Source organism: Acanthaster planci, linkage group LG05, assembly GCF_054643075.1.
Source record: "Acanthaster planci isolate LZ-2023a linkage group LG05, COTS_SCS, whole genome shotgun sequence".
Taxonomy (NCBI): Eukaryota; Metazoa; Echinodermata; class Asteroidea; order Valvatida; family Acanthasteridae; genus Acanthaster; species Acanthaster planci.
In genome coordinates this window covers 18,932,292-18,947,571 of record NC_141781.1, presented here as the reverse complement: position 1 = coordinate 18,947,571, position 15,280 = coordinate 18,932,292, and the positions used below count along the sequence as shown (strand labels likewise).

The window sequence follows — 15,280 nt, the reverse complement described above, 5'->3', positions numbered from 1 at the left end:
GAAATTCTCCATTTAATATCAGATGGTTCATTTTTGAACAATAACTCTCTTCCTTCCTTCAGGTGGTCCAGGTTTTATGACAATTTCATCCTTGTTGACAATACAGCCTCGACAGATATAAAGCTAGTGTTGTAATCAGGACCTCCTAAGATCACAAGACCCAACGAGACCATCGTAATACCAATGTAAGACCTGCAGCCTGAATTCAAGTCACTAGCTATTCAAATGAACGGCGACAACGGCATCCCTTGCTCACTGTTCACCCTGATACCATGGATACTTGTGTCCGGTCTCAAGAACAGTCTTGTGCATGGTCTCAACTACAACACTGTATAATTTTAGTGGACCACATCCTCAACATCACTTTTGGTGACTGCCCCACTGCTTTCGCTGTAGCAACACTGCTACAGTAGAGGCCAGCAACACACTTCAAGGAATGCCTTGCTGAATCCTTTGATGTGAAAATGGCACCATCTCATTCACTGATGGTGGTATTCATATACATGTATATCTGACTGACGGACCTAGCATAACACTCACAGGGCTGAGGTTCCTGAAATGATAAAATATCCTTCCATGCCTACTGTGCCCTCATGTACAGAGTATAGAGTGCTTGCATGGTGCACCATGATGGAGGGCAGTTTCTGTTTTTTACATGCAGTGATAATGAAAGTACACAAAGTCTACTTATGAACATCACACGGGGCCACCTGTCTGCCCTCAAAGATAGTGCACCTTGTATGTACTCTACTGGTGTATCCACATGTGCGAGTAGCAAACACAAGTGTAAGAGTTGAAAAGAATTTCTACTTACTTCGTTTACAGCTGGTACAGGCTTCCGGTCCACTGCCCATGCAAGTCTCACACAGGAAATGACAGTCCAGGCACTTGCCTTCGTGCTCGTAGCTTCCCTCACTGCAGCCTGTCTTACACTGCCCATCAACCAGTGAGCTGTTGAGAATAGGAAAGCCACCATCTTAGGATGACTTTTGGGAGAAATCACTTCGAATGACTGCCGCCGCAGGCAGTGTGTTTAGGACGGAAGCAGGGCCGAGGTTCATGGCAGCGCTGAACGGCCGCTGCAAGGGTGGGGCGCAACTGCAGAGAATAACGCTGCTTGAACACTGTCTCGTGGCATGGATGTGAAGAAGCTTGTAAGCGCATAAAGATTAGCATTGTTGCATTACTGCGTGACTGCATCGCAGTGATCACTTAAGAAAAAAAGGGGGAGGCACACGACACAGGTTGAGGGTACATGTACCTTGTGCAGACTAAGCCAGGTCCATACAAATTACCCCTCTCCCTTTCTGGGAGAAATGCAGTTATACAATTGTTGGGTTAGGGTTATACATGTACACTGTACGTAGTGTAGGGACGAGGAACCGTCTAGGAAACCATCAACAAAAATCCAGCTGAAAGGAAAGTGCAAGTATTTTTTTTGTCGCTACGTTTTCTCATCTACACACAAAGAACGTCCACATCAGGTAGATACTGTACCCATGTACATGTGTTCAATATGATTATATCTATGAAACAGACGAGGATTCGCTGGCATAAAGATGACGGTTAAAAGGGTGCCCTTGAACTGGACCCGGAACTACACTGAGTAAAGATGCCAATGAATATTTGATTTTGAAAGCGTTTGGTAGACCTTTGGTTGCACCTTGGAAGGGTTAAAGTTTAGCTGCAATGAAATTTTTTTATACCCCAGTTTTCTGCAATTTTGTACTTTTCTCCGATGTATGAAAATTATTTCAAATCCCTTTCGATTTAAATGCATTGAAAAGTGTACGTTTTAAAACATTAAAAATCCCCCATGCTTGTGCTGAAAAACTGAGGGCGCTGTTGCTATGATGTCATCTGGGGAAGACATGTTTCAGTGCATAGGTTTTCCTGTTCAAATTTCGAACCCAACATTGACACAATGAAAACCTTTCTGAGAAAACTTCGCATGTTTAATTATTGCTATGTACTTGAACACCAAGGAATCACCCTAAAAAAAAAATTAAGGCCAGCAAAATCTGGACAAATTCGGCAGTTTTGTGTACAAATCAGTGCAACATTGACATACTCTTCCGTGGATGACATAAATTTGCTTATGCATATGGAATACTCATTAGCATAAAAGTAAAAAAGGCAGCAAAATTCCCTTTAAAAGGTGAAACAAAAATTGAAAACAAGGTTAACTGAGATGGAAAGGTGCATTTCGGAAGTTGGCATTTTAAAAATTGCATTGCAGCTACCCTCCAAGTTAACACTTCAGCAGCACGTAGAACATGAAGCAGGCAAGGGTACATGTATTTCCTGGCTAGCGTATTGAGAGTTGCGAAAATGTGCCCACTGTATACAGTTCACGCAGGAAAAGTTATTCAAAAACACAAAAATGGGTATTCATGATGCTGTGTGGGGGTTCACAGGAAAGTCCCTGGGCCCAGAAATGTGCTACATGAATGCCGCCGTCATTACTATCATTATTGCTAGGACAACTGAAAGTTCCTAGCACTCTTCACGTTTCTGAACTCTGATTTCTTGCCCCAAACTTGAAATGTTTTGGATAAATGTTGGTGCATGTTCTCTGAGTTAAAAATTCCGGAAGGTACTCACAATTCCGAGTGACACTGGACACACTGGTCCTCGCCGGTGCACTGATCACAGCCGTGAGAGCAGGCCAGGCAGTTGTCGTAATCATCCTTGTAGAACCCGTCCAAACAGTTGGCCACACAGGCCCCGTCCTGAAGGATGTGCCCCTCTCTGCACTCGGTGCAGTCCGACGAGGACTGCCCGTTGCAGTTTTGACAGGAGACATGGCACCTGCCAATAAAGAACAAACACAGAAGCAGGTACCTCATACATATTAATATCTGTTGACTCATTAATGATTATGAGAGAATCAATCAACAAAGCAGTGATGTAGTCCAGCACTTTTTGAGAACTAAGTTCTCTACCAAATAACTAGTTAGGAGGGAACAAAGCTGAAGTACATCGGCATTTGATGGTACATGCACAAAGGTAAGATTACAAAGCAACATAATGACTTCAGACTATCACTGTTTGATTAAAATTAACTTTTTGGACAAACGTACTCGCAAAGTATTCGGCCGAGTACTTTCCGAGTACTTTTCTCCTTGAAACTTAAATTTTACACAACTGGGAGTGTCTGAAGTCTAACATTTATTTTGTAATCTTACCTTTGCACATTTACCATCAAATGCCTGAGCACTCTGGCTTTATTCCCTCTTACCCAGTTCAGTATTTTGCGGAGAACGTTGGTACTCGGAAGGTACTCGACTACAACACTGCAACATAGTGTGACCCATGACTAGGATGTGTGCTTATAACACCAGGCTTGGTAACAGGGATGAAACTGAAGAAATGTGAGCCCATGACATAAAACAACATGGCAATTGATTGTTTTTTTATGAGTCCACACTTCGGAAGTCCACGCTGTGCCATGATCAGTAAACCAAGTATGGTGAATAATTAATATCCTTTCGTTGCGGTAAAAAACTCCAAGCGGGAAAGCATGGACATGATGGATGTTTCACGCCAACTTTGCCAAGGAATGTTCAAAGGGAAGGCGTAGTTAGTTACGGGACACAAGATAAAGTCCAAGGGGGATACGAGGCTTTTGATGAAAATCAAAATGTTTCGTTCATACTTCAGGCATTCTTTGTCGCCGCCGTGCAAGTCCCAGTCCACGTAGTAGCCATTGGTGCACACCCACTCTTCCACGCACGTGCGCTCCTTCAGCACCTGGCCGGGGATGCAGGTCAGGCAGTCCTGGTCGCCTCCGCCGCTGCAGGTGTAGCAGACGTTGCTGCAGCGCCTGCAGGTGCTGACGTCCAGGTACTCGTTGGTGGCGCAGGCCCGCTGGCAGGTGTGGTCCTCGGCGTTGAGCAGGGCGTGTGGTTTGCACGTCAGGCAGTAGGTGGCACTCCCCTCGCATTGGCGGCACAACGGCGCGCAGGGCAAACAGGTGGCACTTTCCTCATCTGACGAAGCCAACCCAAGAAACAAAGACATCACAACCAGGCCAAGTAAATTTGTACTATCCTCTTGAAAAAAAAAATCGGTGCAATGCGATTACTTTACAAGTCTCAAAAATGCACCTCTGTGCTTCAATTAATTTTGTTTTCAATTGTTAGCTTTGCTATTTTCAAAGGTGTTTTGGTAACATTGTGGTTTTGTTGCTAATGCAAATAGTCCATATTTATGTGCAAAACAATGACATTATTCCAGGGAGAAAAAAACTCAATGTTAATGAAGAAAAATCCACGGAATAAACTCTTTAACTTCAGGAGATGAAATTACGTTACAGGAAAACATGCTTTTACAAAAGCCCAAGGAATTTGTTGATGCAAAGTCAGTACAAGTTATACAAGCCAACATCAAATGTTTCAGTGGATAACCCTTCCGTGTTTTCATACTTTGTAGACAGGGATAATTAATCTGATCTTTCTTGCCCAGTAAAAGTAGTGTTTCAGACCATCACCATGGCAAGTACATGCACACGACTTGGGAATAAAACAATCGTACCCCCCCTGAAAACAATCAAATTAAACTAACTGTTCCCTTTGGTGGTCTGACCTTTGTAAAACTCCTCGTCACACTTCTGAACGCACTCAGAATCCATGAGGAAGAAGGGCGGGCTGCAGGACAGGCAGTCAGTGCTGCTGGGGCCGGCGCAGGACAAACAGGTGGGCGCGCAGGCCTTACAGCGAGTGTGCAAGGCGGGAGGGTTGTAAAAGCCATCCTCTGGGCAGCGGGCCACGCACTCACTACAGGGATTTTTGATGAAGACACAAAGAATGGTGTGTTAACACGTCGACTGCCAAAGCGACTATTTGTGGCAGTGGGTGAACTGGAATTCGGGACTATGAGTATACTCATGGCAAATGAACTGGTTTTGAATTATAGTGATAATGCACTGGCAACGCTGCACATCTCAAAAATAAGCCGTGGGAAAACTGCAGATCTACCAGTATATGCTTTGTCATGGATGTTTTCAATTTCACACAAATTATTATTTTTACTGTGAGAATAACATCAGATGTATGCAATGCTGGAAATATGATTTCACAATGGATGTGCATTAATTTATGTAGCTTTGAGGAAAATATCTATGTGTTTACATTATAACTGAGAATGGCACACTCAGTGCAATTCATGTAACAGATTAGCGATAATGGACAGTCTTGACAGAAAATAATATACCGTGTGATGGCTTGTACTTACACGTACACGGCAGACACCTGCTCAATCTGCAAGTCATTATCCTGCTGACTTATCATACAGGCGATTCACAAAAGTGCACCACCAAGAGTTTGCAATACGTTGGCCAATCAAAATGCGCAAAATCTGTTGATCCAATGCACGTTCGGAAAGGGTTGACAAATTTCGCGCGTTGTGACTGGCCAACGCGTTGCAAACTTTTGTGAATCACGACGATAACAACAGCCCCAAACGGATGAACTGAAGGTGTGATGGAAAAGTTCTTAGCCGTGTTGGTCACTTCATATCTAACGAGATCACGGATTGGCAAGGCAAGAATGCACTGCCTTTAATAGCGTGGTATCCTAAAATGTCTCAGGTTTCTAACCGTGGTGGTTTATCTCTCCGTCGCGCAGCGAAAACAGCAACAGCCCAGTAGGGAATTATTATTACAAGATAGAGGTTGGTGATTAAGTGCCGCAAATCTCTCTCTGTGAGTGAAGAAAGTTCTGGAATGCACTGGGTTAGGCTCAACATTTTTCTGACAATGCGTCCTGTCTGTCAGCGGAAGAAAGCAGGGACGACAACTTGGAGAGGGTTTACATGGAGATTTGGGAGCAGGGAGGTGTGAAAGGAATTCAACTCTGGCGATCAGCAGAGCTTGGGAGACTCTTGGATGCATCCCTGCACATGTATCTGGTGCCTTATGGGGTGCCGGAACAAGAGGAAATATCCCACAAGGAACATTCCTTATCTTTGCGGGGTACTTAAACAGTTTACCCGACAAGAATTTCATGAAATAGATTTTTGGAATTTACTCAAAGAGGAGGACTTTCGAAGATATACTTATTCATCGCCAAATGAGGTATTTTACAAAAGGGGCATTTAGTCGAAATATGGACCCAGGAAAGAGAGTCTACACTTGTAGTTCTAATGGGAGTGATTTGGAAACTGCTCTTCAGACAGTATTTTTCCAGTAAATGAGAACAAGGGAAATACCTCACAGGAATATAAATGCAAGGGTGTGAGTGTACTCTCTTGACCAGGGACGTTAATTCAGGGGGGGGAGGTGATCCATGTACATATCCCTCTGCTTTTTGACCAGGGGTAGCGTCGCTGGATCATTCACCTCACTTTTTCGTGGTGAGAATGAAGCAGATGTTTGAGATATAGAGCCTGTGATTTTCCGTTTCAAAAATGGTTATTTTCGATTTTGCCAACTCCCGAATTGTTTCAGAAATTCAAATTTCGTTCCATACCTTAGTACCGGTAAGCATGAAATAGAAGAGCAAGTTTTAAACTATGCACGGAAACCATTTGCCCAAGCATACTCCACCCCTCAAAAAGGAAAAAGAGAAGGAAAAGAAACAAATACTGTTTAGAAATACTCTGCAAAGTTTCAAACTTTTTTTTTAAATTTTCTGTAGTGAAAATTTAAACCACACAATAATTAGGGCATCCCCACCCCTTGTCGGAGTGACTGTCAAAAACGTGCCACGATTAATCAACAAAAAGTTCTCTTTATTTTTGAAGCCCTTCTTAATGGGAAATTTTGCAAGGTCCGTTTCAAACAGTGATTTCCGTTTCAAAACGCTGATGCCACGAATTCCTTCTGATTTTCCTGATCGCGGAAAATCATTGGCTCTAGAGGTACTCTTTGAACTTCCCAACAACCAAACTGTATTAAACAGTACTGATAAAGGGAGAGAAAAGTACACACGATTTTAAATTACCATTTTGAGGAAGATTAAGGGGTGTAAGTACACATCAGCTGAACTCTGCATCATGAACAGTGCCCCCACTTTTTGAGTTTTCTATGGCCAGGTATTTTTCTAAACGAGTCATCCTCAATCCCCCAACGGACAAATTGACAACACTGTCCTGACGGACAGACTACACCGTTCAAATCCCAGAAGTCCCCTGGACCTTTTAGGAACCTCGTTCACCCATGGAAGAGTTTTACGACGTGCAACTGCAAATCCCAGGTGACCACTGAGACTTCAGTTACTTTAAATGGGCTCAAACCCTGGAGAGAGCGACCGACTCACTCTGTTTTCCTGTCTCTGTAGTGGAGACACTTGAAGCAGTCACTGGCGAGGGGTCCCGAGCAGCCGTTGAAGCACTCCGGATGGCAGGGGGAGTAATCCAAGCTTCTTGGGACGGCCACCCGCGGGACATTCAAATTGGTTTCTGCTGTGGCACTGCCTCTGCCGCTGCCTCTCTTGTCGTCTGGCCGCTTTGGAGGCCTGGCGGTGCTGGGTAGGGAATCGGTGCCGTAAAGGGTCAACACCCAATTCCGGAACATTCCTGATCAGGCAAAAGGCACGTGAGAGACGAAGAAGAAAAAGGAAAGTTAAACTGGACGCTTTATAACCCTTTACCGTAAAAAGCTTGGGACGGGGAGGGGGGAATCCCGCTTTCAACATTTTCTGGAATATTGTTGAAACACATTTTGTCTCCCAATGCCAATCGTAGGTAAGGAAGTTTTTCCAGTAACACCATGCCGTCATCCTGACACCAAATTTGTGAAAATAAGACGTGTCGTTCCCACAAAACACCCATTCTTCCAAGATAGGTCAGCAAATATTGTTTATTGACACGCTCGATGTATGCAGGCCCACACACATGAGGCCACGGACCTCAATCGGTCGTAATGACAAAGCACATGTCAAATCCAATTGAAACTTCACAGCTGGGTAGGTGGGGGCAATGTCAGTCAAAATCAATCAAGCAGAACACAGTGTGTCTCGGTAATAATGCAGGGGTAGTGGATTATATTTTTGATACAGATGCTATAAGCAGAATTACATATTAAAAACCACCCATCTGTGTACACGTATTACAAAGCATGACAATACACTAATGAAAGCGAGGTTACATGTAAGTCTTCCTTTTTGCAAGTTGTGAGTCAAAATGAGCATAATAAAATGAAATTTCATGACAAATTAGTACCTGTCTACTCACATCAATAATTCTAATGGGATTTGGAACAATTTATGAAAGGGAGGCTTGGAACACATGCCAATCTTAAAAGGTCTGGTGCCATCCTGATTGACAGTCAACAATATTTCAAGATGTACAAGATGTCAATTTTATTTAAGGGGTTTTGCCCTTACCTGACGTACATTCATAAACGGTGTATACTCAGTGCTTGTCCGAAAGCTTGTGGAAAAAATTCACAAGCGTAGGGCAAAGATCGAAGGTATTTTTCGTATTCCGACACAGGCACTCACGAGGAATGGGCCCATTGCTTTTAACCCCAAATCCCGTATTCTAGCATTCGTGCGGGCCCCGGTCAGAACGCGGGTCACGCCCTAACTTGCATAACAATAGCTCAAAGAAACGGTCCCGCTTGATGCCTTCCGGACGTCAATACAATACATGTAGATCTGTGTGGCAATGACGATGGACCTGGAAACCTTACATTTAATATCCTACAAAAAAAGCCGGCCCTAGGGAATCTTGGTAAATGGTTACAATAGCTCTTACAGATGACATACACAAGTACCTGTAGTTGGCAGATGAGTTTAGAGTTTTACCATGTTCATGATCAACAAATCAAGAAGTCTAGTCAAGTCTGTTTACTCAGGTAGAGCTGGGATTTTTGGCTACCGAGCAGCGATTGCATTGCTATTTGTGGGCAAATAGTGGGATACTCAGGCATGTTTTCTGGGTTTGAAAATAAAATTTCCATCCAGCTTTTGTATCACTAACAAATTGGGAGGTTTTGTACTCGTCAAGTTGTGCGAAAGGCCATGGATAACACAAACCACCAAACATTCGAACAAGGAAAGTACCTAATTCTGACTGAAAGTAATCTTTTTTTATAACTGCCCTCACATTGTTGAATGATACTTTGTATATACACCGGTACATGCATATACATGTACATAAATATGCATGTATATATTCAAGACAACTGTCAATTAAAGTAGGCCTGTTCGATATCCATTTTTTTTTAAACAAAATACCAGAGAAAAATATGATATTCAATATTATCAATATTGCAGTATCAAAATTTTATCTTGAAATGGTCAATCATACAGTAATTGCAAACACATGCTGCATAGTTGACCAACTCATTACATCACATACATTTCTGCTACAACCAACAACTGTGTACTTGAGTTTGCAACATTTTTTCATGCAAATAATGCGTGCTTCAAAACTAGGAAAATATACATGTTGGGCCTGGGCATTCCGTTTTCGGTCAAGTTTAAACAAACGGAAACTCTAAAAGTCATCTTGATTAAACAGACATTAACCCTCCTATGCTGATGTCACTCTTTGGGTCACTTGGTAAACACCTCAAGAAAGCACAGCTGTGTTGTGTTGTGCACTGCACCAACAGTCCCTCACAGAAATATCAGATTGCACTTTTGTGCTGCCCAACAACTGTGCTTCACTGTTTCATGTGCATAATTGTGCAGTAAACCAAATGCAGTGAAGAGGACTGCACAAAAGACCCTGTGTCATTTTGTGCTGGCTACCTACTGTGTACACACTGAACCTGTGCATGTTAGTTTTCCATGTAGAAAATACAAGCACAAGAGTGACTGTTTGCAAATGTTTACACGACTGTATGAAAAAGTATTTGGAATCACAAGTACTGAGTCACCCATTGCTCCTTAAATTTTTTTGGCTCATGTGAATTTTGACAAACTGTTAAAAAATGTCCAAGTACAAATTGGCAATCTGGCCAGCATTTCTTTTTAGAATTTTCTGGGAAAAAATTTGGAAGAAGAAGCAGCTTACATTTCATTTTTCACGCAGAGATTGTCTTGGAATATAGAGCTGAAGAATAACACATGCACCAGTCTTCCTTTTCAGTGCAGAACTACAAAAATTCTTGGAGTTTTGGACACGATTCATACCTGAATGCCTCTTTGACACGCTGTTCGCCACTTGTAGTGTCCACACCCCCTGGGCTCTCTCCCCCCAGAAGTGGGTGCTCATGAAGGGCCAGGAGTCAAAGGAGCCCTGCTTCTTGTCCATGGGACGTCGGGCCAGGAGCCTGGAGTGCGTCCCCGCCGGCGAGACAAGGGTGAGGCTGAGGGCACCCCGGCAGCTGAAAGTCAGTTCCACAGTGGACTGGACGTGCTCCAGATAGGTGGGGCCCTGGGCGCAGGATGAGGTATCCAGTGTGAAGGTGCCAAGTCTCCCTTTGCCCCCGATATGCCTGCAGATCAGGTTGATAGTTAAAAAGAAGTGTTTAGTGAGCAATGTATGATTACCTGGAGGAATACGGCCCACAAACGATTCGTGTGAGTCAAGTTGGCGCAGTGATTCTCCCCTTCACCTCAGTGGGCCCCCCGGTTTGACTCCCACTGCCCGCCGCACGTAGACTGAGATTTCAGTCCCAATCTCATGGGGCTTTCCTCCCACCTCCAACACCGAAGCTGCTTGTTTCTCTCTTTAAAGGTTTCTTCAGGCCTGTGAGCAACAGTGCCCGGGTGCTTTGGAGGAATCCTTGGTGTCATCTTTTCACCCTTTTCATCAAGAGGACTTGAAAAACAGTCCTCTACTCGCTCCACCAGTCAACTGACAAACCCCCCCCCACAATGATTGGTCTCGTTTTTATGTCCATCCATAATCCATATTTCTGGACATAAAAAGGCACGAGTTTACATACTCCAACCAGGAGTTATTACAAGTCACCAGAGACGAAGTGTCACTGAATGGGAAAGTACCATCATCTTTTCACACAACACTTCATCGTAAAATCAGCTTGTTACAATAGTTCTGGCTGAGGAATGGATTTCTTTCGTGGTTACTGTTTACTTGTGAAAAAGTTTCTCGCGCAATCGGGAATTGCTTGAAACCAATCTAGCATTAGAACCAGCAAGAAAAGCGTCGTCGTCACATCAGTCATTCCCGTGAGTCTAAAATTCAAAGTTCACATTTGGGGAAAAGTTTTGTAGTAGCTAAACACACACGGTGGACTACTGGCCAGTTAATCACTGAAATTCGACATTTTCCAGATGTAATCCAACTGAACAACTTTCAAAACAAAAAGAAGATGGCTGTGATAGTGATACATATTTCAATACTTCAAGACGGTCATCTTACCAACCAGGCACTACATGTATGTAATTTGCACTGCCATACAGTGAACATGGACATGTACATACATGTACACAATGGACATGTATGTACATTTATGTACATGTACATGCGTACACGAAGCTTGAGTGACAGCTCTGCGTACGCAGTGGTTCACTACACGTTGTCGGTCACCTTTGCGGTCTGCAGTCACAAACCCTGCCGAGATAATGCTGTCCGGAGTCAGGCTTATCATGCACTGGACCAGCAATGCACGGTAAAAACCGCAAAGCGTGCATTGAACAGCATGTCAGGTTCACTGATCGTGTTTGCGTGTTGGCTAAAAATCTGACCTGTACTGTATTTGCATCTATTGCCACTCTCGGGGGACCTCTGATGCGCTCCCCCTTTTGACATGTGCTTCTGGAATACTGAACTGGCTAAATCAGGTCTACTTACTTGCCATGCACAAATCTGACTTCACAGCTCCGCTGCTGGGGTAAGTTGATCCAATTCCTGGCCAGCTGAACCATTGCCCCAGCATCCATCAAACCAAAGCCGTATCGGTGACTCACTATACAAGGAAAACAGACACAAGGTCTTTGGCCACCTGCCGACAGTATTACTCTACACGGTGCTTGTACCGTACCGAGCGCTATATTATTTTCGGCCCCAAAAATATTGACTTTGAGAACGACAAAATACCACAACCACAGTCCTCTGGAATGATGGACTTCACTGATGCTGAGCCTTGGTGGTTACTTGTTTCAGAATTGTGTAACATTTCTCACCGTATTGTCGTTTTTTGTCAAAACTAAGAAACTACATTGCACAATGATGTTTGCCAAAATTTCCAGGCCATAGCCACAGCTGCAATGAGGGCAATACACCTGCTCAACTTCTACAGACTACTTTGAGCCAGTGTGAGTGTGCGTGTGTGAGTGCAAACTCAATGGGAATATCTTCAAAAGTGTGAGGACAAGTACGGATGTCATGCAGCCATATATACATGTACATGCAAAATTCAGCCAGACATGTTTAACCAGTGTTGCAGTTGATACCACTTAAGACCTTCACCAGACCACAGAAGACCAACACAAGCCCAACACATGACTTCCAGTCTGATCTCAAGTCACTAGCTATTCAAATGAACTGAAACAAAAGCATTCCTTTGTCATTGTTCACCCTGTTACGTATGACCGGTCTTGTGCCTGGTCTCGTGTCTGGTCTAGAGCCTGGTCTTGTGTCTGGTCTAGTGCCTGGTCTTGTGTCTGGTCTTGTGACTGGTCTTGTGTCTGATCTTGTGTCTGGTCTTGTGTCTGGTCTTGTGTCTGGTCTCGTATCTGGTCTTGTGTCTGGTCTAGTGCCTGGTCTTGTGTCTGGTCTTGTGACTGGTCTTGTGTCTGATCTTGTGTCTGGTCTTGTGTCTGGTCTAGTGCCTGGTCTTGTGTCTGGTCTTGTAACTGGTCTTGTGTCTGATCTTGTGTCTGGTCTTGTGTCTGGTCTTGTGCATGGTCTTGTGCATGGTCTTGTGCCTGATCTTGTGTCTGGTCTAGTGCCTGGTCTTGTATCTGGTCTTGTGTCTGGTCTTGTGTCTGGCCTTGACTACCACACTGGTATTTAAACCTCCTGCGCATTTCAACACAGGGAATTCCTGCGTGCTTCGATGTCATCCATCATGAGGTGGTTCGACCACCACAATCATGTGACGTTCCAAAACCGGGCAGAATAAGGCACAAGAACAAATGGACAACAGACTGAAACTGAAACATGGGTGAATAAGGCATATCATGAGATGTGGGAAAATTTGCATTGCTACTGATGTCTCACAACGTTCTGTTAAAAAAAAAAGCTCAAACCTAAAAGCCCATTGACAAAGCACGTTTTCAACAAAATCAAGTTCTCACTGCCAGCCTATTTCTTGTTGATACTCTTATAATGGGGACGGTGGTAAAGTCCGCCTTCTGCTTGGACTTACCTGGATATCCGGCGCCATTGAGGAACCAATCACTGTCCTCCAAACTGGCATTGTGGGACGTCAGTACAATCACATACTGCAAATCACGCCACGTCATGTTGGGACTGGTGCAAAAAAAACACATGCACTTTAAAGAGGGTCATATTTTCATTTCGCACTTCGTAGCGGCATGAACTGCTCGGAAGAGATTTTCAACGGTTAGTGAATTCTTCTTTTGCTTTTGTACTGGCAGTAAGCCGTACTTCATCAGCCGCTGGTAGGCTAAAAATAGAGAGAGGTGACACCATTGTGATCTGGCCATGGGCTCTTTTGAGGTGTACCTGCAACATGTTTGTCTTTGTTCTGCTCATGACTGTGGAAATGCTCATTGGTATAAAAACATAAAAGGCAGCAAAATGCCCTTACCAATAGTGCAACAAATATTGAAAATAAGGTTAACTGACACAAACAGGTGCACTTTGGAGGTTAGAAGTTCAACAATTCCATTGTTGCTACCCAAGTAAGACAGGCCATGGCCCACAGACAGCTTCAAGACCAGGGCCCAATTTCACGGTGCTGCTTACCATTAAGACCTCCAAAGTGCAACTTTTCTGCTAACCACTGCACAAAAAAATGCACTTAATGGCCAGCATATTTCACAGTTGCTGTGCTTAGCACAAAAACTGCACGGGCGCACATGGAGAATTCCAGTGCTAAGTCACCGAGCTAAGCAAAGTTTCCCTCTAAGGTAAGTGTGCCTTCCACTGTGCTTTAATAGCTTAAATTTGTGTGCTTAGCAATGCCCTGAAACTAGGCCCTGTGACTGTGACCTGCCTTGGGTTTTATAGTTTCATGCTGTTGGGCCAGTGCAATGACATCAAGGCTAATACACACACATGATTCGAAGGCAAACATGTACACAAAACTGTGACGTCAGATGAAATATATGTGTTGCAAAGAGGCAAAACTTGAACACTTTTCAACTTGAGCAACTTTTATTGGGAAAACGTTTTGTGATGTTGAGTTTGCTTCGCTGTCACGTTAGGCACGATGTAAAAAAGATTTCAATCAGCACGCCGTTAGCCACTACAGCACCCCAAGGCGCATTTTTCTGAGTCACCTGTCCACCCTTTACATGTGGCGCAGCGCAGCGCCGAGACCAGTCTCCAGCTCATTAACTTTCCCTATTGTGCGTTGGCTATTGTTATGTTAATGAGCAGCATGAATAGGGAATTTCCTCTCTCATACAAGGCTCGCCGCGGCGTGCCAATGTCCATTGTTAATTTCAGTCACAGAGCGAGTCCTATGGAAGTGAGCCCCGAGTTCCAAGCAAGGGATAGCGGGACTGGTAACCAGAAAAGTGTCTGTGTCTTTGAAATTGAAGCAGATCAAAAGATCAGATTGAATTTCACGATCTGAGTACAGTCATTTCCGTACATCCAGGGCCCAATTTCATGGCGCTGCTTACCGCAGAATTCCACACTTCCGATCTCCATTCTGCGCTAACCACGCTAGCTGAAAATTAATTCTGTGCTAACCCATTAAGCACAGAATCCTTGGTTGCAGGATGTACGCATTCCCAAAATTCCTCGCTAACCCGTGAAATACGTTCGCCGTGAGCACAGAATTTTCTGCTACAGTAAGTGCCGATTTTTTGCTTGTGGTAAGCAGCACCATGAAATTGGGCCCGGATCTGAAAATTATTCAGTCTGCTTTGAGCTCAAATAGACCTCAAATCCCAGTGAAATGTGGTTAGTAAAACTATTTCCAAAATATAAATTTTTAATTTGGATGGAGAATCGATGACATTAACAACGACACTATTTCAAACAAATACCCTAAGGAGCTTTTTATTTTAACAGAGATTGACAACTGACTGACTGTAAAGAATGTTTACTTCTGCAAGGTAATGGGGCCAGTTGCCTTTTTTAGTGGCTGCATCTTTTGATAGACAAGGCTTGTCTCTGCATTTATTTTATCTATAAACCTGGATCATGTGTGTTTAGTTTTTTCCCGCCCCACCGCGCAACGATATCAGGCATGCAACCCAACAAAATATTCCTTCCTGAA

The 15,280-nt window shown here is 43.8% G+C and overlaps 1 protein-coding gene across 1 annotated transcript in view; it reads right to left on the bottom strand.

Annotated features, from left to right (window-relative positions):
- pcsk5 (proprotein convertase subtilisin/kexin type 5) overlaps positions 1–15,280 on the bottom strand; it is a 49,673-nt gene that overhangs the window by 21,915 nt on the left and 12,478 nt on the right. The window contains exons 10-17 of the mRNA XM_087136839.1: positions 13,232–13,335; positions 11,713–11,827; positions 10,086–10,390; positions 7,260–7,518; positions 4,588–4,778; positions 3,659–3,992; positions 2,605–2,811; positions 815–951 (exon numbers count right to left, since the gene is read on the bottom strand). Coding sequence (XP_086992965.1) covers positions 815–951; positions 2,605–2,811; positions 3,659–3,992; positions 4,588–4,778; positions 7,260–7,518; positions 10,086–10,390; positions 11,713–11,827; positions 13,232–13,335 — 1,652 coding nt within the window. The remainder of the gene's footprint in view (positions 1–814; positions 952–2,604; positions 2,812–3,658; positions 3,993–4,587; positions 4,779–7,259; positions 7,519–10,085; positions 10,391–11,712; positions 11,828–13,231; positions 13,336–15,280) is intronic.